Below are 27,345 nucleotides of genomic sequence, written 5' to 3' on the forward strand. Positions count from 1 at the left end.
CCCGGCCCTGGATTGCCCCAAAGATGCTGTTGGTTGCCTTGAGAAGCCCATCGCTGGTCCTGAAAACCTTGGGGATGGCTAAAGCCGATGCTGGAGGAGGGGGCCAACCCCCCCTGAAGGCCATTTGGTAAGGAGAGAGTCTGGGCGGGGGCAAAAGGAAGACTGGGGGCCCCGGAGAGAGGGTCGGGGGCCTTGGAGGGTAATGAGCAGTCTTATTGCCATCATAGGTCACGAGGGTTTCTGGTGGAGAGAGCCCAGGAGTTTGCATGTTGCTACGGCTGGATGCCAGGGATTGCTGGGCCTCCAGACTTAACTGAGGCCTTTCTTTGTTAGAAAATGTGGGCGCACAGGGGGCTGCCATCTTGTTTCCTGTGCCGGGCCATGCGGTCTCCCTGGGCGCAGCCATCTTGTTTCCTGTTGCCCCAGGAAGCTGTAGGTCACAGTTAGGCAGGGGATTTCGCGCTGAAAGCCCTGGGGTCCCGGGGTTACTCAGGGTGGCAGGCGCCATATTGAGGGGCCTCGTGGTCGCTGAGGGGGGGCTTACCCGGCATCCACAGTCCTTCTGCACTGATGTCCTTCATGGAGAGGCTTGTGGGGTCTCCTGTACTGCAAGGAGTTTTAGAAGCAGTTCCTTGCATTCCAGTGTAGACATTTGATCCACGCGTTGCTTGCGTTGGGCCCGGAGCGCTTCTGCTGCATCTGGACAGTCTTGGGCGGACTGTAAAACTTCCAAGCTCCCCTCTGTGGCGTGCAGAAGGAAGCCATCTGTGCTCTCACCTGGAGCGGAGCTTGCTTCAGGGGCTAGAGCTGTTGATCTTGATTGAAGACTTCTGGTCACAATCTGGATCTCCGGCTATCCATTTCAGTTTCAAATCTAAGGATCTTACTGCTATCTGCAAGCTTGGAAGCTTTGCCTTAAACCATCCTCTCTGCTACCAACTTGTGAAGCAGCTCTCATAAGAGATCGATGGGACGTTAAGGTGCTTCCAAGTAAAATAGGCAGAATGCAGAGATGCAGTCATTATGAAGCTTTATTCATCGATAGATTATATAAAAAGAGCTATATGGCATGGAAGCATCCATGCTTGTATGGTAGAGAATGCATGCAAGAGAGAAAATAGAAATGAGAAGCAGAACAAAGAAGCAGCCCCTGGGCAGAGGTATTTATGGGGGGTCTCGGCCCCTCCCTAGCCATAAAACTCTCTCGCCAATGGGGCTGCTGCAGGGGAGCAAAGAAGCCTCTTTGCTCCATCTGATGACCTACTTGGGGAACTGCCATGGGCTGGCACAAAACATGTAACATCCTGGTCTGTGGACACCCCCTTCCTCACCCCCACCATCACGAGTCTGGGGGACCAAAGGAAAGGCTGCTCTTCTAAGATGCTTCCTCTTTTTAAAAAGTTGTGTATATTTGTGTGAGTGCTGAGTTACAGCTGTTCTGTTTTCCCCCCGTTCTTTTCTGAGCTGGGGAGGGGGTTTCCTGCCCTCCCACATGGGTTCATGGGTGCATTGGTTGAAACTGCAGTTTGGGGGTGGAGAGAATGGGGGCTCTTTGGGGAGTTTGGGCAGTGCTGGGTTCCCAGGTGATAAATGTACAGATATTGGGGAACCTTTGGATGACTTAAACTGCTTACGGGAGAAATCTTCCTCTGAAATAATTCAAGAGGGCCGGATTACCTAAGAGCTGCAGACCCTGCCATTTGCCAGCACACCAAGGGACTGCAATTTTGGTGGCCTGCTCCTCCATCCTGCTTCAACAGCCTTAAAACGAGTTAAGGAGGACTATGATGCCCTATTAATATTAGTAAGGTTTAAATAATAAATAATCTTAAAACGCCATTGAAAAGGTTTCTTTTTGTGGCTGCTATACCTGCTTGGACCACAGGATGGCACTATTTTCTGATCCTTAACAGCATTCAATAGTTTCAATAGATTGTTGTTAGCTGCAGAGTCCTGTCCGACCCATCGCAACCCCATGGACAACGTTCCTCCAGGCCTTCCTGTCCTCTATCATCTTCTGGAGTCCATTTAAGCTCATGCCTACTGCTTCAGTGACTCCATCCCATCCACCTCATTCTTTGTCATCCCATTCTTCTATTGCCAGCATTCTTTCCCAGCATTAGGCTCTTCTCCAGTGAGTCCTTCCTTCTCATTAGGTGGCCAAAGTATTTGAGTTTCAATAGATACAGAATAATAATCTTAAAATTAAAAGGGTTTATTTCCTTTTGTGGCTGCTATTCTTTAACCGTAGGACTCAGACTCTCACTCTAGGACTGCTTATTGAAAAAGGTGGCCTCCCATCCTATGTCGCTAGCGAAGGAGGATGTCTTGTGTTGCTTGGAGAACAGCTGGGACGGAAAGCTTCCATGAAAAATAACTCAATGCTGCTCCGTTCTCATTAATAGACTTTTTAGAATAAACAATCATGTGGTATTGTTTGATGTGTCTCTTTAATCGGAACCACGACAATAACATTCTAACGCCCTGTTGGAATCTCTTTGGTTCCCAAAATTCTGTATTGGGCTGTAATTATAATTTCATATTGGCTAAATTTGTAGGCCCCTTGCCCTGGCCTTGCCATGATGCCAACCTAAAGACGAGAAACCTGGGCTCCTGATTCTGCAGCCTCTTAGGAGCAGGGATATTATACATTTTACTGAATTTACTTTGGGTTTATGTTAAGACTGGTTAAAATTGGGGTTTTCTCCCTTAGAAGTGACTGCCGACATCCAGCCAAACAGAAAACTGGAGCAAAAGATAGAACGATAAAAGCAAAAGAACACAGATGGAAGCATAAAATGACAAAAGCGGGAGCAGAAGCAGATAGATAAAAAAGAAGCAGAAGATAAGAGCAAAAGGAGAAGTGGAAAGATAGAAGAAAGAACTTGAAGCGGAAGACAGATATGGAGAAGCGGGAGGAGTGTGTTGCTATTTAGCGTGAGAAACAAAGATGCTATACCTCGCTCCCTTTCCGTAGATGGGTGGAAATCCTGTGGTTGTAAATACTATTCTGCTGATCTGAAGCCTCGACTTACAAATGGGATCGCTTACTGTGCATATTCTGATCTCTGCTGTAACTAGACTACCTGTGCGATCTGTTTTTCTCTTTTTTTAAAAAAAATAATCCAGCGGGCCGGGTTTCTATAATCAAAAAGCAATGGAGCCTAACTTTGAATAGGCTGTCCGATTTACCTTCTGGGAAAAATTAAACCTCCTGGGCCTTTGTCCTTTGGAACCTTGAACACCTTGGCAATTATTCCACCGCTGCCTCCCACCACCACTACCGTCTAAACTGAACCGGCTGGGTGAGAGTGGCCTTCGGCTTTCTCGCTGGAGGGTGGGAGCTGATCTTTACAGAGACCCCCTCCTTCCGCGGTGTTTAACCGGATGCTAAAACTTCGGCCTTTGCCAAGATTTTCATTTTTAATTTATTCCCGTGTTGATATCGATTGCAACCGTACCTTAACAGCTTAGATTTTTCAATCCTTTTTATACAGATTTAAGCTGCCTTGATGGAACAAACAGAAATTAAGGTTACTTTGATGGATGCTAACTTAAAAGATATACCTCACCAAACGTACACAAATGTATTGCTATGGTTAATACCAATAAATAGTGAGTTAGTGCGGTTAGATTTTACCTTCGCTGCTAGTTTTGAAATTGATACATTTATTAAAATGTGTTATGTCTACTGGCGTCACTTATTTCTTCCATCTTAAAGGCATGCTTACGATGCACAATGTCCTTCTCTTTTTCCTCCTGGCACCTGCGTGGAGACCCAACACATAATCTATAAACATTAATGCAATTAAAATCAGTCTTAAAATTACACAAGAGAATTGTTCAGAAATCAAAAGCTTGGCAAAAGTGTGCATTTTCTTACCTTGTCCCTAAGTGCCTGGAAAGGGGCCACGAGCATCACCGAAGATTCTGCCGCACAGCCTGGCAGACGCACCAGAAAGGGCCCTTTCCAGTAGACTCCTGGGAAGGCTCTTGAAAGGGCCCTCCAGCTATTTCCCAGCAAAACTGCAATATTTAGAGCGGTGGCAAATCACAACCTCCCACTGTGTTTCCCGCTGCCTCTTACGGCTTTTAGTTGGCTCCCAACCTTACTCAATTTCCATCTGCATCTCTTTAAAAGGAAAAGCCTGAACCTCACAGAAACTGGCAAAAAAAAACAACCAAGGACAACTTACCTGTTTTTCCGAGTTCCTTCTTAACAGCCACAGCAGTGCAGGTCACCCGGGGGTGGGGTGCTATAGGCTGGAAATACAGGGAGCAGAACCTCCTTTGTCCAAGAGTCTGAAACTTTTATAGCATTGGTCCTGCCCTTCTGCCTGGCCCACAGGGCTACTACATCAGTGAATGCGGCTGTGAAAGGGGAAAGTTATCAAAATTGCAAGCCAGACTGCAAAGACTCAAGTCTCGTGTTGCCTGAGAAACCCACTTTTCCTTCTTGCATACCTGGGCAGAGGGCAGGCGGTTTCCGACAATCTGGGGAGAGAGGGAAGAAATCTGCCCTTCCTAATCCTGTCTCGCTTTGGACAAAGGTGGCAGGGAAGAACCAAGTTGTTGAACTAAAGGTGCTTTTTCAGGAGGGACACAGTAACAGTCATAAATATGAACCAGTTGCCAAGCGATCTGAATTTTGATCACATGATCATGAAGAAGTCATATTTTTCACTGCTACTGTAACTTTAAATGGTCACTAAACAAGTCAAGGACTACCTGTATTAACATTTCACCTAGATTAAAACCACAGTAAAATATTTGCCACTTCCGTCTGTTTTCCTTGCACCTTCTATGGCCAAATTATCAGCATATCCAAATTTGGGGCCCTTGTCGCTGGTATATCTTATTTATTATTTTATTATTGATTGATTGATTGATTGATTGATTGATTGATTGATTGGACTTATATCCCGCCCTATCTCCCGAAGGACTCAGTGGTGCAAATGGATGTGGAGCCTTCTTGGATCTGTTGAAAGGACTGTGTTGTAGAACGGAGATAAAGGGTGTTGTATCCCTTCAACTCTCATTGAGCGAGGGCCTCTCTGAAATTGACACAAATGAACTTTATGTTCCTCGTCCCTCGTTTTCCCAAAGCCGAAATCGAAGAGTGCAAAAAGATCCGGCCTCCCAACCGCTGGGGGGCGTAATCATCACCACCACCGGTGCTCTGTCGCTGACTTACGGAGACAGGAAGTCGGCCACAACGGGAAGCGGCAGACAGGAAGTCGTCCAAACAGGGAAGGTCACACTTAGAGAACGGGGCGGGGCGGTCTTTGCTTCTGCTACTCCGCCCGCGCCAGCCCCGCAGCCCGGGGACACAGCAGCGCGCACGGCCTGCCGGCGGGACGCCGCCAACGAGAAAAGCTTGCGGGCGGCGGCGCGGAAGGCGGCCCCGCGGGCGACGATGGTGCTGCGCCGGCTGCTCTTCGCTCTGCTGAACGACCCTCGGTTCCTGGACCGGCTGGCCGAGGCGCGGCCAATACGGATGGCGGCGCGCCTCACGGCTGCGGCCCTCACGCGCGGACTGCGCCTGCGCAAAACCTTCCTGCGCGAGCTGAAGGAGGAGGCGGCGCGCGCCAAGGACGCCGGGTGGCCCCCTCGCGCCCCCTGGTCGAAGAAGGGGCGGAGCCCGTGAGCCCCCCCCCCGCTTCCTGTAGAAACTCTGGAGAGGCGGGGCTGCCGGAGTCGGCGCCGTTTGCTCCCCTCCGGAGCCGGGCCTCTCCTCCTCCCTCCTCCTCCCCCCCCGCGCGTGGGAGAGGGCGCGGGGCAGGACCGTTGCGGAGGGGGGAGCGCCCCTCCCCCGTGCGGGCCCCGGCGTCCCCCCGCGGCAGGCCCGGCGAGGTTGCTGCTAGGGAGACCGGGCGGCTCCCCCCTTCCCTTTTCTCCGGGTGGGGACGCGATCCTGAGCCCGGAGCGGAGCTGGATCCAAAAAGCGCCCGCGAGCTCCTCGGGCTGCTCGAGCGGACTGGAAGCGCTGCAGAAACGCCGTGGCCGCGGTGGAACCGGGGAAGGGAGCGGGGGGGGTGCGAAGCCGGTTTGCTTTCCGATCGCAGCCGGCAGCGTTTCCACGAGAGATGCGATAAGCGACGTTTGATGGATAGAAGCGTAAAGCCAGCAAGATTCTCCGGAGAGCGGAAGAGAGGAAGCCCTAAAGGCTGGGAGGAATTAGGCACCCGGGAGGCCCGTGAAAGTTTGCCTGAAAATTGCCTGAATTGGAAGTCTAATCGCCTCTGTTCGTACGATGTTTTTAATGATTGTTACTTTAATAATAAAGTGGGACTTGACTAGACAGAATTTGATGAAGATATTAAACCATTAAAAAAGACCCCGACGCCATTGTGCCTAAGCGTGTGCTAGATAATTAATTGGCCCAGTCGTGTCTGTTAAGCAAATGTGTCCGCTGAGTCAGAAGGAACAATGAATGGATCGCTAAGGAGGCATAGGGCAGCATCTGGGTGTGGGCGTCGTATGCACCTGTCGCCATCCACAATATAAAATTATGTTCTGCAAGTCTTGATGCCTATTATACAGTAGATCTTACTTGACCGGTGGTGCCACTGTCGTGGTTTTTACCGGACACCTATAATATTGTAGTTTAAAATTGGGTGGATTGTGCTGGGTAAGCTAAATCTGCAGGGGCGTGGAGATCCATGAGGTTAGGATGCTGATAGGATGTCAGGCAGGCTTGTGTCCGAGACCCAGTTGCTGCTGCTGGATGGGGTGGGCTCTCATCGCATCCTCCAGCTCCTGCCAACTCAGCCGTTCAAAAGCCCAGTAGATAAATGGGGAACTTAATGGGGATTGAGACTAGAAAGGGCAGAGAAGATTAGGGAAGTGGAAGCTAAAGCCTACAAAGAACAGTTTCAGGAATTGGGTCTGTCTAGTCTACTGAAAAGAAGGACTGGAAGCGACATAATGACAGCAATATTCCAATATCTAAGGGACTGCCCCAAAGAAGAGAGGGACAATCTATTCCCCAAAGCACACGAGGGCAGGACAAGAAGCAACGGATGGAAACTAACCAAGAAAAGAAGCAACCTAGAACTAAGGAGAAATTTCCTCACAGTAAGAACAATCAACCAGTTGCCTCCAGCAGTTGTGGGCACTCCATCACGAGATTTTAAAGAAGAGACTGGACCGTCACTTGTCTGGAACGGTATAGGGATTCCTGCCTGAGCAGAAGGATTGGACTAGAAGACCTCCAGTTCCCCTCTAACTGTTACTCTGTTACTTGGATGTGATGTATTAATTGCTTCTCAACCTTGTACATTATGACTATTGTTAGAGAGTCAGTTTTTATTTACTATTGACAAGGGAAACTTGCAAGTCGTTTGAAATAACGAGAGTGATCCAGTTCCACACATTTTCAGTCTGCTGGGTGTTCTTGAGCACATGGAGCAAAGCTGAAATTTCAGCCTTTGTTGGAAACGTAACAGAAGGGACATAATTTGGAACATTGAAAACAGGCGTCGAGAAAGAAAAGAGGGCTCAAAGGTGGAATATGATGCTAAATAATCTGAAAATTTGGAAACTATGAAATGGAGAATGGAGCGTGTGCAGTTGGAAGTTAGGAAAATTGTTTTATTCCGGTAGAAAAACTTCCGTAGTACATGCAATTTAATAGCAGAACGAAAGACATGCATACCCTTTCTGTTCATGAATTGAGCTTCTACCAGAGAGGTAGAAAACTGATTGATACAATTTTATGCGATTGTTTAATTTAATTAAAAATTTATTTATGTATTTATTTTATTTTACTTGGATACAGCCTGACTCCAATTGACTCAGCTCCACGATACAAATACAAATGCATAGCTTTTCTTTTTTCTGTTTATTTTTTAACCCTACCTTTTTTAGTTCCCTTACTATTTAATTTCCTATTGGTTGTTGTTCTTTTTTTTGTTATACTTAAAGGTAGTATTTTTTTAATTTAAAAATATTTCTGTCTTGCATCTACAAAACACACTTGAGGCTTTTACAGCTCCTGTGAGCAAGTAAGGCTATTGAACAGGCCAGATCAAAAACAGAGTCTGTCTCGGTGGAGAACAATCAGTCCTGCAATCAGCCCGTTTTATCTGTTGAGGTCGGATCCTACGGCCGCAGGGGAAGCGTTTCCAGCCTTTTTGTCTCCACAGGTATTGCCAAAGCAGCGTTGGCAGGAAGATCGTCCGTGCTGGTCTGTCTGCTCTTCTCCACTGGTTATCTGCTCTTTGTGCTCTTCATGCTTTCTGGTCCACAACAAGAATGTCCTGTCAGCTGACATGCACATTAATTATCGTGTTCCAGAGCAAAGAGAATTGCATACCGTAATGAGTTCCGGATTAGCACAGCCAAGAAAAGGGGCAGCCCCCAGACCCCCAAATGAGACGGTTGTTACGAAAAGGCAGTTTAGAGAAGGCCCCGATTCACACCCGCTAGCACATAATCTGGCTTCAGTGCTCTTCATTTGACATGATGTCCAAGTCCATCCATGATGTCTTACTTAGCATTTTGGGCAAAGAAGGTCACTATGATTTGCTCAATACGTCATGTTTAAAAAGCTGGCTTATCAATTCACCCTTAGAATGCCACAGTATTTAGAGAGGAAAATTAAATATTCCACAATCCTTGACTGATTACTTGAGGATTGCCTAGATTTTTAAGTCTTGTGGTTGTGTTTTGTACTGTTGCTCCTGAGCTGTGGCTCACAAAGTGGAAATGGTTGCAAGAGTCAGAATTGTCATCAGGAGGAAAATCACATTCGGAGGCTTGGATGCTGCAGTGTAACAATAATAAAGACATGCAAGCATTATTAGCAATCTAGACTGAATTTATGAAGTTCACCCCGGGATGGTTGGTTCTGATTTGACTAAGTGAGTTTCCACATTGAAAGCAGTTGGGCGTTTACATGGCTTTGTTTCTGCTGCATCTGCTAATTGCAGATGGTTGCAACAGAACGGAATACTGGCTGCATGTGAAACGTAAGCCCTACCATTTACTACCTATGTGTGTAACTCATGTATACCCCACACATTCAGTCCTTAAAAGGTGAAAGAAATAAGAGACTAGCCTGAATCATTCAAGGAGGCGTGTGGGTCATTTTTCATCTGTAGAGTGGCTTTCCATAAATGGAACGGAGGTCCTCTACAATTACCAGCCCAGACACTTAAGGGTCTTCCTAGCAGTTGTTACTTAAAGAATTTCTTTTTCCTTATCAATGGGAAATGGAGCCGGGGGAGGGGGTGTCCCACAGCACAATGGTCTCACCAGCTCTTGAGCACTGGGAGGATTCCAGGCCTTCTAAAGAGTCCAGGAACGGCTGCCCCAGCCAGGACTCGAATGTTCTTCTCTCTCCCACTGGCACAATTTCAATTGTGGAATCCTTGAAGATTAAATCCTGCTTTTGGAATTCTGATGAACTGAACATTTTAAATCCATCCGGGTTGTTGTCATTGCCAAAGAAATCCTGAAAGTTAAGGCCAAGAGTTTTTTTGACAGCCCTCTGCCCAGGGTCATTCTCTGCCAGGAGCTGCTGGGGACGCTGCGAGGCCCTGTTCCCTTCGGAGGAAACGGAGCAGCCAGGCTAGTCCAGATCCCAGGCAGCTTCAGCCATCCGGGAGCACAAGCATCCAAGCATGTCAAACCCTAAACTGGGCTCAGAAAATTCAGTATCCACATTGTGTACAATGTACAAATAAATACCCCGTGTTTTTTGTCTCATCTGATTCTGTTGCTGCAATGGTATGTGGGGAAAGAAATTTCCATTAACAAGATGGCTACTCAGGTGTGATAAACCCAACATCTTGGATAAAGGAGGAGGCAGCCTGTCTGTCCACTAACCGGTTCCTTCCAGACTCTGCAGGAGTTACCCTCTGGCCCTCCCTGGGACTGGCCGCCTGGCCGCCTCAGTGACGTGGCTGGCTTTCTGGAACAGCTGAACTACATCCTTCATGTTCCTGCACTTCCCCATATAAATGCTGTGTGTATCAAGAGCACAGAATCCATTTTTTTACAGCCCTTGCCCAAGAGGTATATCTGTGTTGCCTATGTTACGGACTTTGGTTCAACAAACGTGTTTTACATAATGGGGGAGGAAAGTAATTGTTCTTCTTTTGCTCACTTTTAAGACTTTGATCTAACTTTTCATCCTAACAAGTAACCTGTGGCTTAAGTCCATTGTTCTGTATCCTGCACTCTAAGACTATTGTATGTGCACTTCTATCTTGCCATTTCTCCAGGGGCTCAAGGCAACAACTTACACATGGATCTTCCTTTATTCGTATAGCAGCAATCTTAGGAAGCAGGTTGAGCTGCAAGAGAGCCATGCTAGTCCCAGAGTGCCCTTGAACAGGGTGTCCAGCCCCGTAATCCCAACACACCGCTGGTGTTCCACATGTCATGGCGAAGAATAGGTTCTGATCTCCTCTCTTAGTCTGCTCAAACATCCACTTCCATGGATTTGACTTAATTCAAATCCCTTGAATTCTCTTTACTCTTTTTTACAGTATTCTATTTTTTTTCTGCATCTCAGGATTACATCTAGACAAAACACTCTAGAGGGAATTGAACGGTTCAGAATAGAGGCACTATTCCACCTGATCGTTTGAAAATGACATCGCCACAGCTACAGTTCAGTTTGCCATTATACAGTTGCCTCTTTGAGTTTACTCAACATGCTTAACTGGGTCTGCTAAAGTGCTGGCTGCATTCGCACAGGAAGCACAGCTAGGTTGTTTCAATATTTGTGTCCTTGTTTTGTTAGCATATCCAGCCTATTCGTTTTTATTTCCTACAGTATGTCATCTGTCTATAAACTACAGCATAATAATAAATAAAAAGCTAGAGGTAATAATGATAATATCATTAGCTTTTTATTTATTACAATACATTATATTAAATATTATGTTAAATAATATTAAAATAACAATAGAAATCTAGTGGTAAAGTCCCACTAGACTGCTTTAGTGATGGCACACTCACCCAACCAGACTGGAACCCTAACCCTAAAAAGTAATGGAGAAAAGCTAATCGCCCCATCATGCAAACGAGGAACAGCTCAAAGGCAGCAGGCTTCCCCCCACATCTCGGACTAAGCCTACCTGAGCCTTACGCAGAAGTCCATACACTACCAGGGCACTGGTGTCTGGGTGGACCATGATGGCACGAGGAGGCACTTGGCCCCAGTGACAGTGAGTAAACTGGGGAACTTCAGCACGGGCACCGTTTGGGCACAAGAGCTGGAAATCGGCAGACCGAAGCCTTGAGGCCCAGGTATCAGTATTGTGCCCTGAGAGAAGGAAAGAGAGGCTGAAGCATTCCGGACATGACAATCAACACAGCCATGTGAGAAAAGAGCCCACCTACCATCGGTGTTTTCGAAGACTGAACTGTGCTTGACAAAAGCCACGTCGCCACGACCCTCTGCTAAGCATCTGCAGAGAAGACATTGATCCTGTTAGCCATTCTGGTGTGGGGAGGCAAGTGTGTTGCTAGGCTGGGCCTCCACGGAAAGGCACCTTGAAGAGCAACCAGGGGCCCCAAGAGCAGCCCCTGCACCCTGCTTCTCTCCTCTCTGCAAAATAATGCTTCTGTTTATCCCAGGGAAGAAGGAAGCTGGCTCCCTCCTCTCTCCCAGCCATGGTGCCTGGTGATAGCTGGGGGGGGGCTGTGTGCTGGGGGGGGGAGATGGTAGCCAGAGTACAAGAGGCACTGCTCCCACAGCTGAAAAAGTAAGCCCTAGACAAAGCTAGCTGGTGCTGAGAATGTTTTGTCTCCTCCCTATTTTTTAATAGGCAACATCTACATATTTTTGACACCCAAATGCAGATAAAAGTCAGCGCTTCTTCATTCTGGTACTGGCCATGCTGAAGTATACCACTCAGACAGACAGACATGAGTGACTTAGTCCAGACTTAAGGCGTGAAGCTTGCTCCTTCCTAAAACTGGGATGAAGCCGCCTGCCTGGTTACCTGAAGGCTCCTGTGTAGCCGTAATACGTCTCCCGGCTGCTGGCGTTGCACCTGAAATTTCCCTGGCTGTCCCCAATGCAGAGCTCGCAGAGGTTGGCAGGGTAGCCCTCCTTCTCGGCTGTCGGAATGCAGCTGGCGGAGAAGAAGCCACTCACCGCTGAAACCAGAAGAGCAGAGCCAGGGAGAGCCCGTGAGGGCGACTGCGGGGAGAACCACCCAGGATCGACCCACAAGCACCGCTGGACGTTGGTTCCCAGCTTCCACGACTCCTTTTCTGAAGTTATCCTTTCTCACATGACCTTTGAACTTCCCTCCTGTCAGTCTGAGGTTATACCTCTATATTCTTGATTTCTGCTCAGTATTGAATATGCTGCCTTCTAGAATCTTATTCACAGCCTTAATATATTTAAATGTTTCAATCATGCCCCCCCCCGGTCCTTTTCTTTCTATCCTCCAGGCTGTGCAAGTTCAATTCCTCCCATCTCTCCTCATAACGTTTTGCCGCTCAGACCGTGCGCCATTTTTGTTGCCCGTCTCTGGACTCGCTTTGCCTTATCGGTGATCTTCAGTGATGTCCCCAGAAGTGGAGACACAGTGTTCCAAATGAGGCCTGACTAAATTCCTCCCTGGAGGGATTAGGACCTCCTTCTTCCTTGCTCGGGATCCCCTCTCGGGTTGCATCCCAGAATTTTGTTTGCCTTCACAGCTTTATGACGGTCGTAGCATCCTGGGGTCACGTGATCCCCTTTTGTGATCTTCTGACAAACAAAGTCAATGGGGAAGCCTGATTCACTAAACAACCACGCTACTTACTTAACAGCTTCAGTGATTCACTTAACAACTGTGGCAAGCAAGGTCATAAAATGGGGCAAAACTCACTTAACAACTGTCTCGCTTAGCAATAGAAATTTGGGGCTTGATTGTAGTTGTAAGTTGAGAACTAACTTTTACTGCAGATATTAAGCGCAATGGCCTATAGTTTCCCGCTTCTTCCCTAACCCCCTTCTTCAAAACAACATTAGCTGTTCGGCAATCCTGGGGAACTTCACTTGTTAGAAGAGATGGCTGAACAGGCCAATTAAGGGCCCAACGAGCACACCTAGAAGTCCCCTCGGACCCCACGGGTTTCTCAAGCTTTAAGCAGGCTAGCTCACCTGCCCCCTCCACCTCTGAAGACCCTGGGAAAGAACCCGCACTGCTAGGGCTGGTATATGACACACACACCACCACCCCAGCCCGTGTTTGTTACTGGCATCATCCGCTCCTGAGAAGAGGGTTGGTTAAAGCCAGGTCTCCCTTAACATAAGAATTGTTTTCATTTTTGATATTGGTGATTGCTTTTTTTCTCTCCTTTTGTCACTAATGTACCTTTTAAAAGTCCCCCCTTTTATCCCCCTTTTTAATAGATTTAGCCAATTCGTCCTCTTTCTGCACTTTCTGCACTTTAGCAGCATCTGCTGTGAACCAGAAAGAGTTTCTCTTTCTTTTGCTTTTGCAAACGGTGTGTCTCACGTAGAGAATAGTTGCCACCGAGATGGCTTCACAAATACACTGTGAGTTTTCTGAATTAGTGTTGCTTTTCATGCCCTTCGTCACATAAATGACAACTCCACACAGACACAGACACACACACACACAACAGCTGTTAGTTCACAAAATTTGTTGCCTAAGTTTGGATTGTTCCTTATTCAGTTGCTCCCGATCTGAAAAGCCTCATTTTGCCAGGATTGTCTCAGTTCTTGTGAGCTTCTGCTTGGGCCCTATCAGTCGTCAGTCACCCCTCCCCCTTTACCTTTGAGAAGGTTGCATTCCTGGGGCTGAATGAGCCCCTTTTGCAATAGCAGGCCGATGGGTATGTTCCAGCCGGCCATCCGCCCATAGCCGGTGTGGCAGGACCTTTTCTGCTGTAGATCATGGATGGTGAAGGCGTCAGACGTTGCTCGCTTCACCACTGCCACCGCATAGTAGGTGCTCACGGTATCCCCATCTGCGTATAGGGAGGAGAAGGAGAGAGTCAAGCAAGCCTCAAGGGGTCCCATTCTACGACCCTGCCTCCAAGGGTGCCTCAATGAAGGCTTGAGAGGGCTGCTCTAGGCCCACTCACTGGGTATCTTTTGCACATAGCGGAAGGCTCCAAGCTCAGTAAAAGAACACAGGATCTCCACCATTCGTGCCTGGGGAAAATGGGACGAGCTGTACTATTCCTTGTCATCTTGGTCAAATATGGTGGGGTCTGGAAGGTACCGTAAACTAGGCGATGTTCAGCCTAAGAGGATCGCTTCTGTCCAAGACTTTCTGCAATATTTCCACTTCCTGGCGGGTGCTGAGTCCACAGACAGCTGCAGAATGGCTGGCACACAAAGCCTCTGTGTGTTCTTACCTGCGTAGTGTTCTGCAGCAGCTGGCACCAGGCCGTAGGTCTTCCCGGCTACGTAAACATCCTTTCCAGCCAGAACCACAGCGTCAATGTCTCTTTTCTGAAAGGAAGTTCAGAGAGATTGGAATGCTCCCCTTCGAGGCCTGGCTGCCTCCTGAGGGCCCCTTCCCCCTCCTCCAGGCAGCCCATTCAATCTGGCCACTGTGGCCAGCCAGCCGGTGAGGGCCAGAAGAAAGTTGTTCTGGCTGTTAGCCCCGCCAGGTAGTCTAGACAAGTAGCACAAACTGTGAGTCCTGACGGTTCTCCAGTCTGCAGGACTTCCTCCCAGGGTCATTCCCGTGTGCCACTGCAGTGCCAAAGGACCAGCCCGAGCCTCCCACTGGGCAGGCAGGAGGGGTCTGTGATAATTCACCATGGCCAGCTGGCCATGACCAACTCGCCACGGCCAACTCATCATGACCAACTCGCCACAGCCAACTCACCACAGGACAACTCGTTGCTGGACAAAAATTACACTAATAACAAAGAAATCGTGGAATAGAAACATTAAAGAAAGGATGCAAAAGGAGGGACAGAATGAAATGTGATTGACAAAAATTAAAATATTTTTTTATTTATTCTAAATAATTAAATAGAATTGTTAAATTGTTCCCCAGAGAGTTGTCCTGCGGCAAGTTGGCTGTACATAGTCATCCCATTCCCGGCAGGAGACGGGGCTGTCAGCCTCTCTGGCCCCAAGGGAGACGGAAGGGGCTACCCAGCCAAGCCTTCCGATTCCCCAGCCAGCCTCACCCTCCGAAGGGGCTAAGCTTTGTTGGGAGTGGAGGAGGGCAAAGAGTCCTGCCAGCAGAGAGCCTGGAGAGGCCTGGAGAAACTTTACTCCCCCACAGCCACCCTTCCCGTGCCAGTCTTTGGAGGGAGGTCAGACCAAGAAGCAGCTGTGGCAGGACCATAATAGCTTCAGCAAGGCAGCTTTACCCATATGCAGGACAGAATAGCCATCTAGAAAGTCTGCCCTAGTGGGCTCATATTGCCTTTCTTTCTCGTGCTTCCTAACACTCTTTTCTGAAAAGTCTCCCCTCCTCCATTAAAAGCTCATTATTTTGGGCCCTTCTCAAGGCCAGAGCCACATGCCTTTAAATCCCACCACTTGCTCTCACGGAAGTGGCTCCCATTTCTTGTTGGAGGGCTGAGTGCCCCATCCTTGCTCTGAGGAGGCACATTCCCCAAGGCTTGCACACGGTGAGTGTGAGCCAAGGCTCCTTGGAGCCTGCTTGCTTGCGCGCGTGCGCGCACACACACACACATCACACACACACAAAGAGAGAGACAGACAGACAGACAGAGACAGAGGCCAGGTGTCCTTGCACAACCTTCCACTCAGTATCTGTTGCCTCTGCCCTCTGGAACATCTCCCCACCTCCCGGAGTGAGGCTGGCCCCCAACCCCCCCTGACCTTCCACAAGAGCCCAAAGACCTCCTGCTCTGCCAGTTGGCTTGGGGCTGCAATGGGGGAGAGGGGGGCTTCCCATTGAAGCTGGCTTATAAGGTCGAACTCCCCCCCCCAATTCATCTTACTCCCTCCCTCCCCATCTTTTAGCTATTGTATTTTGGATTTCTACAGTTTTGTACCATTCTATTTATATAGTTTCATTTTTAATATTGTAAGCCACCCTGTAGTAAGATGGGTGGCCAATAAATTTGAAAGATAAATAAAATAAATAACTCTCACCTGAATGCGTTCCATGCACTGCTCTGGACTCTGGGCTGAAACACACTGGATTTCTGGCTTCAGATTCTGGCTCTTAAAGGCGGCGGCCATCTTGCTGCATTTCCAAATTTCCTCCGTTGAGAAGACGCACCAGCGCAGAAATCCTGGCAGCCCTGCATCGGAAGAGGAAGAGCCTCACCAGAGTCCCACGCGGGCTTCTTTCAATGCAGAAACAACGGCTCCCATCGGTTTTCCAAGCCAATGGAGACAAACCCTGAATTCTATCCCTGGACAAGACTGGTCTAGCATTTTATTTATTTATTTATTCAATTTATATAGCTATCCATCTCACATTTGTGACTCAGGAGAGCTTCCAATTAACTCATAAGCCGGACCAAACAATAAAGAAACCCAACAGCCGTACAAACAATACAAATGTTAAAACCATTAAACAGTTTAAGGCCCCATAAGTTACCAGGATACTGTGGTAACCAAGAAAACCAAGTTCTCTGCCTGGCAAACTGAGAGATATTTAGGAAGGTCCAAAATCCGAAATCCCCAAATATCCTGATGATGTAAAAACAGCTTCGGGGCATCCAGAAAAGAGAACTAGGAGACCCTCATGGGAAAGTCCCTGGAAAAGGTCTTAGAATACTTTCTTAGCGAATAAGAGACAAATCTCCCTTTCGGGACCTTTATGGCTTCCCTCCAGAAGTTGTGGATGCTCCACTGGAGGTTTTCAAGAAGAGGATGGGCAGCCATTTATCTGAAACAATAGAGGGTTTCCTGCTTGAGAAAGGTTGGACTAGAAGACCTCCAAGGTCTCTTCCAACTCTGAATCAGAATAACAGAGTAGGAAGGGACCTTGGAGGTCATCTAGTCCAACCCCCCACCCAAGTATTCTGTACGGTAGTCATATTTTCTGTTGCCCCACATGTTGCCCACATTGCCAACCCACATTGCCTCTTGCTCTTCCACCAGAACTCTCGCCTCAGGACAGCGGAACCAAGAAGACTTTTTTTTGTTATAAAGGCAACTTGCAAGACGTACTTTTAGGATCACAATCCAAGCCTCGCATGGCACGCAGGTATTCATCTCCCAACCAAGCCTGGTAGGTCTGTTCCATAATGGGAACCAGCTCTACGGTAGAGTCTTTAAAGAGAAGATTTTTCCCTCCATAGGCTGTAGAGTCAAACATCTGGAAGCTGGAGTTTCCACCACTCAAACTTCGCTGTAGCATGGACAGAAAAAAGCACATCTGCCTGGGGAAAACCTCTGGATTCCTGAGGACAAACCCACCATGGAGCTTCAGATCTGCCATTCTCTGATAAGTTGAAAAGGGCCTGACCTGAATGTCAGCTGAAACCCAAAAGCTTTACCTGCCCAGGCCAGCTCTAGCAGCTGCCCTCTCTCCCTCCTCCTCCTCCTCCTCCTCTGAGAGCCAAGTGGCAGCACTTTCTTTCCTCAGAGCTTGGCTGAAGAGCCAAAGCCAAGAGGATGCGGCCCTATGTGTGGGGGGTGGGGGTGGGGGATGGGGGCTGAGTAAGCCAAAGTTTTGAGCCAGAGAGGAAGATTTGTTTTCAAAGGTAAATCTCTAAGCCTTCTAGTGAAATTCGAGAGAAAGGCAATTTTGGGAAGACAGGCAGGAAAATTCTAAAACTTTCTTTTGGTTTCACAAACTTGAAGGTTGTAAACAAACAGCCTCTTTGCAATTAAAACATGGAACATTGAAGGTACATTACAGCCATTCTAAATTGCAGGCAAGAGCTGGCAGAGAGGCAATAAGATGTTTACTACCTTTTGAAACAAGAGTTCACAGAATGTTATTGGAGGCATGCACCTTCCGAAGCCTTTTTTTTACCTCTGCCTTGCTCGTAAACAACATGCACATGTAGGATGCAGAGAGAAGGAATTCAGATTACATTTCCTGACTGTTTAAACCTGATTGTAGAAACATTACAGACTTTAAATTGCAGATTTTAGGAATTAAAACACATTTTCTAACTATTGCTTGATTGCAGAAAACACACACGCACGCAGTAAGAATTAATTGCTGTCTTTGACTTCTTACTTGCAGACAACACACACAGTGCAGCCAGTAAAATTGATTGCTGTTATTTAACTTAAGCTTTTTTGCAGATAACATGCATACACAATGGATTGCTGGCAGTAAAAATTAATAAATGTCTTTTGACTGTTCTGGATCGAAGCTCGTTGTGCTAGTGATTTAATTCCTTGTTAAGACACTTGCACTAGTATGTTTAAGCGAATTTAGTCACAATTAACGGCCCTTTTCAGACAGTGAACTCATAAAGCACCTGGTTCATCTGAAATACCTTTATTTTGCATGTAGAAGAAGATTACAGCAGAGAAGGTGTGGTCAGGTGAAGTCTGGACGGTACTTTAAGGTCAAAAGACAGTAACAGGATTACTGTCCGCATGGCTTGTGTTCAGATGTTACAATGGAGGATGGAACACAGAGGAACAAGGAGAAGGGGGAAGTCCAACCGAGTAGGGGTGGATCCTAGTACAGCATCATGAGCAGGATAGGAAATACATCACAAAGGGGAAAGGTACTGGCAGACCCAATTAACATATTATAATTTCCCAAGAACAGCCACGTGGTGGCAGCACACAAAGCACGGGAGGAGAAGCCAGGAGGCTGCAGGGATGCAGCTGCTGGACTGGGACCATCGTGATCCGGGTCCAACCCAGACTCAGCCTGAAACTTCCTGGGTAACTTTGGACCAGACACACTGATCTGTGTGGGGATGTAATGGAGGAAAATCCCCACAGAAGTCAGCTTGATCTCTTGGGGGAAACGTGGGATAAGACTCCAGCCTAGAAATGCCTAAGGAGAAGGTCCTTTATTTATTTTTATTTTATTTATTTATCACATTTAGAAACTGCCCATCTCCCTCACAGAGGGACCTACTTAACTTAAAGGATGGGCCACTTACTGCCTCCAAGCTCCCACCCGATCACATTGTGGAACTTCTGGCAGCACATGGTTTCATGACATGTTATTTATTTCTAAGCATTTGAAAGTAAATTTTCATTGCTTAACATTATACATAAGAACAACAACCCATTAAACAACTATAAATCAGGATACCATAAACCTCTGCCTGCCTACTTGAGCACCGATGTTCACCACCTTCCTAAATCATTCATACCATGTGGAGAGCAAACTATTTCATGGGGAGGCCATGCTCTGCCTCTCCCGGGGTGGGAACCTGCATCCCCCTCCACTCCTGGCTGGGCAGACCAAAAGGGAACCAGGAGCCAAGCCCGGTTAAGTTTTTTAAGTTTTAAGTTTTATTTAATTTGTATACCGCCCTTCTCCTTGGTAGGGACTCAGGGCGGTTCACAGGGCATATATAAAAAGACAATACAAAAATTAAAAAAGATTAAACTCATGCCCAATTAAAACAGTAATACAAATCTAAAACAACAAATTAAAACCCATAATCCCCCGTCAGGCCAGACCAGCCATTTCAAATAGGTGGGTCTTCAGGCCACGACGGAAAGTTCGGAGGTCTGATGCCGTCCGGAGCTCTACCGGCAGTTGGTTCCATAATGCCGGAGCGCCCACAGAGAAGGCCCTCCCCCTGGGGGCCACCAGTCGGCATTCCTTGACTGGCGGCACCCTGAGGAGGCCCTCTCTGTGGGAACGCACAGGGCGGAGGGGAGTTGATGCCGGCAGCAGGTGGTCCCTGAGGTATCCCGGACCCATGCCATGTAGGGACTTAAAGATCGTAACCAAAACCTTGAACCTCACCCGAAAGACAACTGGTAACCAATGCAGTTCGCGGAGCAAAGGTGTAACATGGGAGTACCGGGAAACTCCCAAGACAACTCTCGCGGCTGCATTCTGTACCAGTTGGAGCCTCCGAGTGGTTTTCAAGGGAAGCCCCATGTAGAGAGCATTACAGTAGTCAAGGCGAGAGGTCACGAGCGCATGAGTGACCGTACACAGGGCATCCCGGTTCAGATAGGGCCGCAACTGGCGCACCAGGCGAACCTGGGCGAAAGCCCCCCTAGTCACGGCCACTATATGATCTTCCAAGGTAAGCCGTGAATCTAGGAGGACTCCCAAGTTGCGAGCCCTATCCACGGGGGGTAAGAGCTCACCCCCCATAGAAAGAGATGGAACATTTTGAATGTCCCGGGATGCCCCGGTTAGAGGGCTTTACGGTCACCAGGATCTTCGCTTGTGCTCTACTGGCACCAGGACAGGCCCACAGCAGAGACTGGACTCTTCTAAAGAGCAGTCGGGCTATTGCTTCCTGTGCTGCGGCCAGCAGGGCTTTCAGGGCCACCTCCAGGGAGAGTCTACCTAGAGCCCTTGGAGAGGCCTTAACCAGAGGACAGCCAGGGCAGGAGGAAGAGTACAGCCGGCCAAAAGCTTTGGTGGCCACGGCCTCCCTCTGGTGCTCTGGCAGGAGCCTTGAGCTGCTTACATGGGGCCCTGGCAAGGAGAGGGCAAACCCTCCGAAGGGTCCTTGGAGTTTTCTGCCAAGAGCACACATATGCTGACTAGACTGAAAAAGGCAAAGGAGGCCTTTCTCCTTTAAAAACCCAGCTGGGAGCCTCCCTCATCGTGGCCCTGTGTGGTGCCATTAATGGGTCCTGCCCACTTGGCAGTGTCTCCCCTCTGCCAGCCCTGAGCTCCAACTGCCCTGGCACGAGGGCCCTGCTCAGCCCGTGGACGTCGGGCAGCCATGTAGCTGTGAGAGGCACAGCTGTGGCAGAGGAACCGAGACCACCACCTCCTCCTGAATTTGCTTCAAGGAGATGGGCGCTCAGTAAGACAATATCATGAAACACACAGGCCTGTTGCTTCAGTCGCTCAACTCTACTGGGCTCGCAAGCAGCAACGCGCAAAGACAAGACCATCCTCTACAAAGACTGGGAAGCTCACCTGTCCTTGATCCAGCACTTCAAAGATGAGGCTGCCTTCCACGTCCTGCCGGGTGATCACGGCATGAGCAGGGACCCGTGCCAGGTGACAGGTCCGCCACTCGCTGACTGCCGCCCGGCTCCCATCCTGGCAGAGCAGCTGGAAGTCCTCCAAGGTCCAGGAAGGCTGAGCTTGGCCTGGAAGAAGAGCATTGGCCTGAAAGGAGAGCATTGGCCTCTCCTTCTGCCTTCCTCCCCCACCCCAGGTGGACCCCAGAGCTGAGCTCTAGGCTGGGCACTTGGGAGGGGCTGCCGACACTGTGAAGCATCTGGGCAGAGATGGGTCATTCCAAGTGGGCCCAGAACATAAATTGGTGAAACAGTAAGAAAAGTAAATATGTGCCATTTAAAAATGGCTGTTCCATTTTTAATTTATAATTTTAGGAAGCTTCTTATGACTGACAAAATAGCTGAACTTTTACATTCCAATCTGGTTTCACACTAACTTGCTAAACCCAGGTTTAGAAGCCATAATTCCTGGGTTCACATCCTGCTAACATGCTATATCACCTACCCAAGAATTATCCAGAGGATGCTGTGTCTGTTCTGATAATTGACGCGTTCAAACATGCGCCCACCTAACCCAACCTGCAGTTAGGGGTAAATTTCTGGGAAAGCGGTTTGCCCTCACGCCCCTCCCCCCCCACCAACTGGGAGCATAAGAGTGTGACCCAGGCCTGCCCTGGCTGGACTCCTCTCGCCTCCCACCCACCCACCCATCCAGCCATACTTTGGACCCTCTGAACTGAGGAGGAGGATGGGAGACACGCTCTGCCCAAATTCTTCTTGCCTCCTGCAAATTTCTGACCACTTTCCCCTCTGATTAAGGCAGAGAGGATTGGAGAGAGCCTTTTCTGGGCAGGGAAGGCTTGACTGAGAATTGACGGGATTGTGGAATGTACCTAAAAAAGAAAATTTGGCCAAAAGCAAACCTTTGACATTAGAAAAGCAGAATTTTATAAATGTGGGATGCTGGTACATAACATTTCGCAGCAAGAGAAGCCAATGAGCAGGACTTCCTAAAGAAGGAGATACTAAAAGCACAATTAGGACACAATCTGAGTAAGGGAGAAGGAAAGGTAGGAGAAGATGCTTTTGCATAGGAGACGTGAAAGCAAAGCGAAGACGGATATGGGGAGTGGAAAGGAGGAGAAGCAGCCGTACTAGGCTGGTGATGATGTCAGGCACACGAACACTCGGACTAAGCTGCAGGAGGGGAAAGACACTTAAAACAACCACCACAACAGAAGGAATGGGTATTATAGAAATATGCTCAAAAGAAAAAGAATCAGTATACTAGGAGTTCGCTGAAGAAGGCAAAATGCTAAGAGGTAACAGGAAAACAGACCCACTCAATTTGGTCTTTTTTGGGCCAAAGGCAGGGAGGGGGTGAAGCGGGACGAGAGGGCAGCCCAACTCGGATCAGGGAATTCTTCCCCACGTGGAATGGCTCACCGTCCATGGCTTCGGTCACCGTGGTATGCTTGACGAAGGCAACCTCTCCTGGCCCTTCCGCCAGGCACCTGTGGGGAGCACCAGCAGTCGTTGGCCACAGACCCTCGGCACTTCCCACCCAGAGGACCCCCAAGAGGCATCTTGGCCTGTGGCAGGACATCCACCCCCCTCCTACTGTGGCTTTTCCAAGGAAAAGAGCATCCTCCCCCCCCACAGATACCTGAAGGCACCCAAGTAGTCATAAAATCCCTCTTTGGGGCTCATCTCACACTTGTTCTGCCCAGCAGAGTCTCCTCTGCAGAGTTCACAGAGGGAGGGAGGGTCCCCAACAGCAGTTGCCCCAGGGACACAGCTGGCATTGAAATAGTCACTGACGGCTGAAAGAGGAGGAGGAGGGGGGGAGAAAGAGAAGAGGGGCTGCATCTTCAGTTGCAACATCCTCCTCCATCCAGCCTCCCTGCTCGCCCCAAGGAAAAGGACCACGGGGGATAAAGCCCTTTTGTGGGGCCCAGCAGGCCTCCCACGACCCGGGCAGGACTTACCTTGGGTGACACTGCAACCCATCATGGGCATTCGGCCGCTATCAAGGAGGAGGCCCACCGGGATGTTCCAGCCAGCTGTTCGGTTGATCCCTGTATGACAGGTCTTGGCCCCTCTCAGGTGGTCGATGGTCAGGCTGGAGCTGGCCTTCACCACTGCCACTGCGTAGTAGGAGGTGCCAAGGTCTAGAGAGGCAACGGGAAGGCCACTTACTCCAGCTTCTCTCTGCTGCATTCACAAGGAGTGGAGTGAACGGGGAGAAGTGCCGCGTGAAGGCAAACCCTCCAAATGCAGCGAGAGCATTCTACCCATAGCAGGGAGACAAGGCACTCGGCCCTCCTTGGTCTGGGAAATAATACACTTTTATCACATACAGCAGAATGAAATATTTTGTTTTTTTACGATGGAGGAGGAGGAAGAGGAGAAGAAATTGTTGTTATTATTATAAAACTTTTATTCATTAAACATGAACCTCAGTTGGCGCTAATTGTTGACATGGGTTGCTGCCAGCATCCTAGGTATCAACCAGGTACCTCCTTAAAATGTAAGATGTTGTTGTTGTTGTTATTATTATTATTGGAGTGGCTGATGCCGCAATGAACCCAACTGCTCTAAAATCCAAAGAGCTGCGTCAAATTTCATTGCTCAGTCCAAAGAGCATCAAAGGAGAACGAGAGGCAAATAAGGCGTTTGTTAAGTACTTTGCAGACAATAAAAACAGACGCAGATTTATCAGTGCTTTGCACACTGCATTCCGGCTGAGCCTTTTGCCCTCAACACGTGCAGTGCGCTAGTGACACTTGTTTCCTCCGCTGGGCAGATCTGGAACAGTGTCTTTTCTTTCACCTCTGGTTCCTCAAGTGCAAAATAGTATCAGTAATTCTACAAAATCCATGAGAGGCAGAAGACAAAGAGGTGGTCACTGGTCTTATGGCCTCTTCTTTGGTCCAAAGGAGAAGCTTTATGACGGCTATTTAATAGGCAGCTATGGAGCCTGCTCTGCTGCTCCTCTCGCCCACTTACCTTGGCCATAGGCCTCAGCCACGACTGGTTTCAGACCGTGCTCCTTCCCAGCCTGGTAAAGGATGCCCCCGTCCACAGTGGCTGCATCGGCCAAATTCCGCTGCATGCAAAAAGAGAACTTCCTGGTAAGAACGGAGGCTGCCTGGCAGCGGCCACAAGAAGCCTTCTCAGGAGACGGACTGAGTGAAGCAGTGGTGTGGCCAGGCCATTTCCCAAAAGCTTTGCCCTGCTTAATGTGCAGGTCCAATACACCAGAGTTCCCCAACCTTTCCAGGTTGGCGGCCTGGGGAGGGGGGAAAGAGGGAATGACTTTGTGGGAGGGGCAGGCACATGCGTGTGTGCATGCATGTGCGTGCATGAGCACCCACAACGTTCACAGCAATGTGTGAGTGGGGGCACAAGTGCCCGCAATGAGGCTCGTGCAAGTGGGACAGAGGACTCCGGCGATGAGGCTCACACGAATGGGACCACGAGTGCCTGCAACGATGCTCACACGTGGGCCACAAAGGCCACTGACATTCACAGCACTGCTTGCGCAAGTCGGGTCCTAGATGCGCAAGCACCAGCCAGCCACTCGCTCAGCCCAGTGGCAATTAGGCCACAGCCTGGCAGTGGGCCACAGCCCACAGGTTGGGGGCCTCTGCAATACTCCGTTCACACTGCCCTCCCTGCCTCTGACAGATCCAGAAGCAAATATTTCCCACTTACATTAATCCTAGAGATGCAGTCGGTTACTGAGCCACCATTGACACAGGCCAGTTCAGGGGAGATGTTTGCTCTGGAGAAGGCCCTGCTCATGTCGCTACACTTGGCCAACTCTTGGTCAGAGACCGCACACCAGCGCAGCAGGCTCAATGCGGCAGCTGAAAAGAACACATGCCCACATGCACACCCGTGCAAAGAGCGGTTCAGAGTTCCTGGCTGAAATAGCAGGCGGCCCAGAATCGAGGGGCTCCCATAAACCGTTTGCAGATTTCAGGGACCAACTGTCTCCAGTTGTTTCTACCCATCCGATCCAGTCAGGAAGGAAGGGCATGCAAAAGGGCAGTTGGCAGGGCCTTGAGGAGCTTCTGGAAGATTCTGCTCCTGGACATCAGGGTGGCCTGACCCTGCTGGTCTTCCGTAAGGCCCTGGAGACCTGGTTCTGGCCTGGGCTTGGGGCCCCAGGGTTCCCCAGGGACCCGCTTCTTAGTTACGCTAGCGATTCGGGTGGAAGCCGCTCGGCCACTGTGCAGTTTAACTTTTGCAGTCTGTATAATTGCTTTTATAACCCTAACTGTAACTTTGTTTGCTGCTCTGAGTCACTTGTTGAGGCCATATACATTGGATAAATAAAGGGAAAAATAACTTTTCCAAATATAAACTAAAGTCACTACAGTGAATAGATCTATGCCGAAAATACCTACTGAAAGGCATCATAACCATCCCACTGGATTGTGCACTAGTCTTTCCCATTAGCTGACTTATTTATTGATTGGATTTTGATTGGATTTGGGCACTGCCCAGATCCAAACTCTCTCTGGGTGGCCAAAACTCAGACCAGCAAGATAGCAGAAACACTGTCGTGAGCCTCCTAACGATGAGTTCGGACTAGACTCACCTCACTGGATTCTTGGACAGGCAAGGTGTTTTTTTTGTTTAGTTACCTGGGTTGGATTAAAGCTTGTCTGGCTAACAGAATCGCTGGAAGACCAGCCTGAGCAGAGGCATAAAGGGAGAGCAACACCTGGTGTGTTAACCGTCTCAGTAAACACCAAGAAACCCCCTTGGCTACGCTTGGCGGCCAGAGGAAGAAGTCAAAACCTGCCCAAGCCTTGCTCTGGGTGGCCTATTTTCCCACCCAAGGCAGGTTCCGGTGCCCATCGGCTGTGGCGGCCAGAGGGGAGACTTTGATCTCCTCTTTCCACCAGAGGCCCCTTCTCCGCAGTTCTGCTCATTGTGCCCAAGAAAAGGCGCAGATTGCAATCTGCGTCTTTGCCAAAGCAGGGGCAGTTTTTGCTCTTTGGACAGGCTGCCTCCTCCTCCTCCTCCTCCCAAATTTATAAGGTTTCAGCCACACTGTAAGGAACAAGCCCAGTTCACATTCGGAGCAGCCCTGGTGGTGGGAGAAGACAGTTTCCCACAAGCGCTTGCAATGATCCGGAGGGCGACAGGAGGCAGCAAAGCAGTTCTTATTAAACAAGCCCGCAATTTTGTCTTGGTCTACATCACTGTATTGTCCAGAAAGCAAAGGAAAGAAAGTCTGTAGGTCTAGAAAAGTCCTGAACCTACTGGAATATAGTTTTGCAAATATTTTCCCCCTTCTTCAAATTATAACAAGGGTTAGCAATCAGTAATGCACGAGCCCACAAAAATCCCACCAATACAAGAATAACTGGTGCTGTTGCAAGCTGGAAGGGGAACATCTCTGCACATGAGGAAAATTAGATGGCTGGGATTTCTCTAGAGGCTGCACCGGAAGCATCTCCTGAATCCACCCTGGCCAAGAAAAGCACCCTCCTCCTACCTGTGGGGAAGCAAAGCAGAAGGGCAAGGAAGCCCGCCGGGGGCTTCATGGTGGGAGCCCTGCGTCTTGTCTCCTCTCTCTCTGGCCCTGCCAGCCAAGGGAGGACTCTGGCCCCTTCTGCAGCCCTGGTCCTCCTCCTCCCGGCCCCTCCCCCTCAGGACACAGGCTGGGCCCTCGGGTGGGGAAGTTAATAACTGCCAAGGTTCATAAATGTGTCCTCCAGCCTGGAAAAGGAGGACTGTGGCCCGCCCAGCACCGCCACCTGGATGGAATAGAGGCTCTCTCAGCAAGGAGGACCAGAGCACAAAAGCCCACCTTGTGTTCTCGCAGGGAAGGGGGCGTGGAAAAGGGGGTGGGGGGGAACTGGACAGAAGTCCAGCTGCTGAGGTCAGGCCGGGCCCTCCTAGAAGCAGCAGAGCAGGCCTGAGTCCCGATTAGAAGCAGCTGACCTCAGGGGAATTCATCTATTTTTATGACGTAACCCATTTGGCCACCCACCATGTTTTCACCACTTGGGGACCAGCAAATCGACTCCCCCACTCCCAAAATGAAGAAGGAACTATAACAGGAACAAAGGCAACAACCCAAGATACTGGCAGTCCTTCACTTACAACCGTTCATTTAGTGACCATTCAAAGTTACAGTAGCACTGAAAAAAGTAACTTATAACTGTTTTTCACACTCATGACCGTTGTATGACACCCATGGTCATGTGAACAAAATTCATTGCCGAGTGACTTGTTTTCATGCTGCTTGCCGAGTGTCCCGCCAGGGTCACGTGACCCCCTTGTGTGACTTTCTGACAAGAAGA

General features: G+C 49.1%; 2 protein-coding genes across 2 annotated transcripts; one reads left to right on the forward strand and one right to left on the reverse strand.

Moving 5' to 3' along the window:
* Positions 1 to 5,197: 5,197 nt before the first annotated feature.
* Positions 5,198 to 7,831, forward strand: NCBP2AS2 (NCBP2 antisense 2 (head to head)). The gene has a single exon (XM_081329051.1). The coding sequence runs from the start codon at positions 5,417 to 5,419 to the stop codon at positions 5,645 to 5,647; it is 231 nt and encodes a 76-aa protein (XP_081185177.1). The 5' UTR covers positions 5,198 to 5,416; the 3' UTR covers positions 5,648 to 7,831.
* Positions 7,832 to 8,020: 189 nt separating this feature from the next.
* On the reverse strand, positions 8,021 to 26,583 carry MELTF (melanotransferrin; the record flags this gene model as incomplete). The annotated part of the gene is made up of 16 exons (XM_081329953.1): positions 8,021 to 8,767; positions 9,259 to 9,457; positions 11,091 to 11,278; positions 11,356 to 11,423; positions 11,961 to 12,117; positions 13,753 to 13,947; positions 14,341 to 14,437; positions 16,070 to 16,221; positions 17,099 to 17,279; positions 20,973 to 21,148; positions 22,466 to 22,533; positions 22,686 to 22,842; positions 23,008 to 23,190; positions 24,029 to 24,128; positions 24,737 to 24,891; positions 26,535 to 26,583. 16 exons carry the CDS (start codon positions 26,581 to 26,583, stop codon positions 8,697 to 8,699), a joined length of 2,196 nt encoding a protein of 731 aa, XP_081186079.1. The 3' UTR covers positions 8,021 to 8,696.
* Positions 26,584 to 27,345: the final 762 nt, after the last annotated feature.

This window comes from Vipera berus (assembly GCF_964194415.1).
Source record: "Vipera berus genome assembly, chromosome: 5".
NCBI classification, from domain to species: Eukaryota; Metazoa; Chordata; class Lepidosauria; order Squamata; family Viperidae; genus Vipera; species Vipera berus.

Excerpts from the sequence above, each read along its gene's own strand:
- NCBP2AS2 (XM_081329051.1), top strand. The coding sequence starts at position 5,417 with ATGGTGCTGCGCCGGCTGCTCTTCGCTCTGCTGAACGACCCTCGGTTC.